Raw genomic sequence first — 5701 nt, forward strand, 5'->3', positions numbered from 1 at the left:
CAACCTTGTCTCCCAGGTATTTGGAACGAATCCCACATGATTCCGCTTCACAAAAAATATTCAAGATTTAACATTGCAAACTACCAATCTAGTCACTTGCATGTGCAACATGTATGCCGTACTCTGATATTTCCGTCGCAACACTCATTTCTTAAACGACTTTCCTTCTCGAATTCTCTAATATATCAACCAAGGCTTTCAAGGCTGTTTGCAAACGGACGTAATTTTTACAGATTTTAGCAAAGCATTTAATTCTGTGAAGCATACTCTGTACTTATAAGGTTTCCCAAATAAAATCTTCTATACTGCATTTCGTCATATCTGTCTAATCGCACACAAGGTGTTTTGTTTACTACTGTGTTGTCAAATATCGCTGATGGTACATCCGAAGTATAGGATTTTAAGTGTTCCATAGTATGATGGATTGGGTAAAACTTTGTAACAGTGTTCCTTATATGGTCTTCTCTCAAAAACTTGACACGAACTGGCTATTCATCGCCCAAGTTTCTGCCTGGGATCCGCGCTTAACAGGCATTGGCTTGGTGTCGTTGGGCTTGATGGTGTAGTCATTGCAAGAAGATAGATAGAACAGAACCACAGCTTATCACAACATCATTCTGATGATCTATCTATATAGAATTTATATCGACGTCTTTATCAAATATCAGAGTGGGTTCTATAATCAATTAAAATTGTATTAACTACAGTTTAATAATTTACCTAATAGTTTTTAATTAACGATATCTTACTCAATAGTTAGTCTTAGCCAGATGGTTGTTATCCTACTCACTCATTGTCTCGTCAATTTGGTGGATATTTTCTTTGTGTCTCGAAGGGATGTGCGATTGATTATGCGATTACTTATTATCCGATTGGGAGCCCAACCTTACCCTAGCTGGAAAGAAAAACAATTAGATGACGGTTTAATTGATCGTGTAAACAGCTGAAATATTTTGTATTCTATGTATCTAATACAAATCACTCTACTTGTACAGTTTCTACCCGAAAACAACGTGCTGCGTGCATCAGGCAAATTCATTGAACAACTTCTTGAAGACTTAGTTGGGGTGGTATGGGGTAAGTTCTCAATGTTCTCTGAAATGATTTTTTTCGAAACGATGCCGAAATATTTGTTAATTTATAAACTAATAAAGATAAGGCAAATTTGAACAGTAGGTGCGGTTGGGATATGTCTACTGTAGAGTCGAGTTTGCATCAGAGTCTCTTAAGGTCTTTCCAAGCCAGGCTAAGCAGACTCATCCGACTCCGACTCCAGGTTTAGTTCCTCATCCTGATTCGACGGCGGCTTGGGAGTGGAAAGTGTTGCCTCTCTTGGATGTTGCAAGCGCCAGGGATAGGTGGCGCCGTGACGCTCGAGGATGCCACCCCGGTGAGCGGGTCGCATGTTCAGAGTGCAGGTTTGCTTGATGACGGCCAGGGCCTTGGCTTCGCTTTGGAGGGCATTATATAACTCGATTTTCTTGCGTGCAATGAGGCTGTTGGTGGGTGGACTGATTCCCTGGTTGACGCAACAGTCGTACCACAGCTGGAACTCCGGGAGGCTGAAGGCCATGTTGGAAATGTCATTCAGCTCGTGGAGCATAGCCACAGAATTGTACCGCAGTCGCAGCGTGATATTGGTGGGTATCCCATCAACAAAGTAGCCAAGCCCCAGCTCCTCGACGCCCACGATCTCAGCTATGCGGTACTCTGGCTGCTCGCCCTGCCCGTTGACGTTGACGCGCACAAAGCAGCTGGTCACCGCCTGCTCAAAGGCCGGACGCACCAGCAGCTGGGTGATGCGGTGCCGGGTCAGTCTCAGCGGCTCCAGCTGGTCCAGTCTCTTCACTGGCCTGTCGCTCACTGATGGCTTTGGCAACTCCTTCTCGTCATCAATGCGCAAGGGCGACGCCTTCAGACGTCTCAGCTCTTGTGCGATCTCCGAGATGGGACGACGACTCTTCTCAATTCTCAGACTCAGTTTGGCTTTACTGTTCATCCTGCACTAACTTTATTTTTCTCGTTCGATTTGGCTTCTCGAAAGGTATTTTTATTGTATTCCAGGTCTCCAATATATGCCGAAACGACAGGAGACTAGAGGGTGTCTGGCGTTCGGTATCTGGATCAGAGCCAGAAAACAAAATGTAGGAAAACTAGACTGGGATAAGACTATTGTGGCATTTCAATTGTCTTTTGACTGGCGGCCAAGTGTGGAAGATTTAACGTTCATTTAAAAATACGAAATAGGGAGCATTTCTGCAGGATACCAAAAGGGTGGATGAGGCTGATCACATTGATCACAAAAAATCCATTAAATGGCATCCCATTTGTGCTTTGTTTCGCCAAAACCGAAGGATTATCCCGAAAATTTAAGACCAAAAAAAAAGAATTCAATTTATTTCATTTTCAAACTCACACTCCAGGGTATCAACTGGGTCCTCCACTGAGTTGTATATTATCCATTTGAATGCATTTAACGACGTTCGTTTTATACCCACCATAAATGCCAGGCCAACTATTAAATTTATATTAATTTTCGCCATTTTTCCTTGGCACATGGCCGCGCCCTGGCTCTTCCTTTTTGGGATACCTGCTGGGAGATCTTCCCTGCGGAGGTTGCGCCGTCAGCCATTTGGCAAGAGATTTATTATACAATTGTTTTAATTACAGTTGCAGCTAATTGTATGCGGACATCGCCGGCAGATGCTACTTTCAATCCTGGCACAGAGCCCAAAGCAGCCCGAACATCCGCTCCCCGGCTCAGGGGCAGGAGGAGCTGGTGGAGCAATGCAAAATCTTTGCATGCTTTGTATGTGAGTCTGCATAAATAACTTGGGACTGCTGGGTCGATGTGATGTACGATGTGGCACATCGAAAATGCTGCTCACGCACAAAATCCTCCCTCTCCCGCTCTTTTTATCACTCTACCATCGTAGCTCCTGCTCCTGCTCCACTTAAGGGCCAACTCGTTTATGCAAGCTCAGTCATCATCATCATAGGCATTGGTATTGGCATCCACCCCCTATGCTCCCATTGTCCCACCCAGCATCTCAGCCGCATCCTTATGCGACGGCATCATGGCCGCATCTTCGATGAACTGACCAACACAAATTCCCTTCGATTTCGATAATGGACTTTTCGGCTATGCTCAAAAGAGGGAGAGGGATAGATAAATGGAAGGACTTTGTGATAAATATATAAATCCATTTCGTAGACCAACTGGTTCAAAAACCTGTGGCACATGTTTTACCCTTGGTGGCGGGTCTCCAAAAGATAATGGGCGATCCATTGAAACATATACAAAACTTGGGCATTTTTTCATACAATATATTTAAGCATAGTAAAATGGAAATTCCATGAATAAAATATGCATACGGTTTTCTTTAAAACTGTCAGCAAAAGGTCATAACTACTCAAAGATCTTAACAGCTTGAGCCTGACTTCTAGGCAGCATATGAAACAAAATCCTAAGTGCCATGAGACTCATCCATCACATGAGCATCAGCTGGCAAAAGCTAAACATGAACAACTAAGGAACTTTTCCTCGAACACCTTCTGCTGAAGGCAAAGTACAGTCACCAACAGGCCAGACCATACCATACCAGCCAGGCAGGAAGCTCGAGCTTTAAAGCCACGCCTTGACGTTGACGGGCAGGGAAAAAAGTTGCTTGCCCAGGACGAGGACGAGGACGAGGACGTGGTCAGGGATGAGGAGGAGGAACCCTCATCCAGTTGGCTGACATGCCAAGCCCAGAACTATAGCCATTCTACCCTCCCAGGTCAGACGCGTCGTGACGAGTTATAATGTACACATAAGTATTTAACAGTCTTGTCTTAATCCCCTGTACAGCCTTCCTACCGCCACATCTAAATGAAAAATAATTTATCATGATCTTGTCCAATAACGACAATAAAATGCCCTTATAGTACATATAGCCTTGTGCATCTAAGAATCTAATGATCATTATTTTGGTCGTAATTTTATAGCACCCACTTTATAGGAGGTCTCCATACATCTACAAAAATATAATTCCCTTGTCCTATGCGAGTACCAGAATGCCAGAATGCAGCACACAGCACAGAGCAACAGAGCTGGCAGCAGACCCATGACTGCGAATGAATCTAGGATACGGATACCCATGTCAAAAAAAGAAAAGCGAAACTCCTCCCGCATGCGGGACTGGGGCTGTGGAAGGACTTGGAATAGGCTAGGGGCACTTTCCAGTTGGCAGTCGAAAGGAAACTTGTTTGTTGCACAGAAACAAAAGCGCTTCCGCTTTTCATGTACAATGACAGAAACAAGTGTTAATGGTTTTGAGCTTAGGCGGTCGCACAAAGGCAAAAAACAGAAGGGAAGCAACGAAACGAAACAAAAAAGACAGCCAGATAGCTGGAAAGGGATAGCCGAGGGCAGCAGGACTCTGCTGCACTGGATTAGATATCAGATCGGACGGTGAGGTGTCTTCAAGTGCCGCACAGATCTCTGGGACCAAAAAAAAACTCTGGAGCAGCGCAAATAATCTTTGGATATCTAGCAATGTCTTCATAATCTAACATGTATAATCATAAGAGATGATTCCAAAACCTATTTCAAAACCATAGTCAATATTATGGTATGTAGACTCTTTGAAATAATATGACATAAGGCGCTATCAGCGTAGAGTTTTCTTGGAGAAACTGAAGTCTAGACAATCATTGGGCACACTTTTTGAAAACAAAATAAACATTATCAGCGAACATCGATCAATCTTGTTCACGCACACTGCATGTGTTTTGTTTTTGCATTCTCGTGCCCGAGCATCGGTTGCAAAGTCCGCTTTGGCTCCAGAGCCATTCAGGCAGGGGACTCGAGAGTGCTCACACATTTGCGTCCACGCACGGCATGTACTATTTTGTATTTGCATACTCTGACCTTCTCTTTTTCCCTATTCACTTGTATGTACGCCTGTCTGTCGCCGGTTGCCGAAGAATAAACTGAGGAGCAATGAGGAGAAGTTTAGATCGGAGCAAGAGTATGCTTTATATGGTTAGATTCTCGTATGACAAGGCCATATTCAATGCATTCTCTCCTTTGGTATATCTTTCCCTTTTTCAGATATCCTTTGCCAATTTCAGTGTGAAGCCGCTACCACCGCCGCACCGCTGTCTACCCCACAAGCCACAGCCGCAAAACCCCACTATAACCCACAGCCTTCCAGTGCCTTCTCTGTCCGTGTCTTTGTCTATATCTGTGACGTGAGCTCTTTGCTATTTTGATTTGGCATTTTTTGTACCCTTGGAGAAGGTAATATAATTTTCACTTATATAAAGAACCATCTCCAATGCCAAAAGTTTACTGATTCTTGATCAACAGCAACAGTCGAATCTTAATCTGACTCTGAATCAGATAACAATATCATATGACTGTCCTTGAAATGATTGGGGGAAAAACTCTTGTGTTCCTAAAGATATCCGATCTATGTGGCTGTGATTCTTTTTATAGCTTATCTGCGAGGGTGTGTAAGGTTTCGGTCATGAATAATTATAAATATCTCCTTTATTTTTTTCTCGTGCGGCTGCTTTTTAAATTTTACCTACAGGAATTTTTGCTGCTGCTGCTCCGTATGGATGTGCAACATGCATATGCAAATGCCTCGGCCTACATGTGTCGGTGTCTGTTACCGCTCCACTCCCACCACTTCCCACACCCGACACCCCACCC

The 5701-nt window shown here is 43.8% G+C and overlaps 1 protein-coding gene across 1 annotated transcript; it reads right to left on the reverse strand.

Moving 5' to 3' along the window:
* Nucleotides 1-1101: 1101 nt before the first annotated feature.
* LOC6598474 (RNA polymerase-associated protein Rtf1) lies at nucleotides 1102-2040 on the reverse strand. Its single transcript, XM_002023629.2, has one exon. The coding sequence runs from the start codon at nucleotides 1997-1999 to the stop codon at nucleotides 1247-1249; it is 753 nt and encodes a 250-aa protein (XP_002023665.1). The 5' UTR covers nucleotides 2000-2040; the 3' UTR covers nucleotides 1102-1246.
* Nucleotides 2041-5701: the final 3661 nt, after the last annotated feature.

Source organism: Drosophila persimilis, unplaced genomic scaffold, assembly GCF_003286085.1.
Source record: "Drosophila persimilis strain 14011-0111.01,24,50 unplaced genomic scaffold, DperRS2 tig00000579-arrow-pilon, whole genome shotgun sequence".
Taxonomy (NCBI): Eukaryota; Metazoa; Arthropoda; class Insecta; order Diptera; family Drosophilidae; genus Drosophila; species Drosophila persimilis.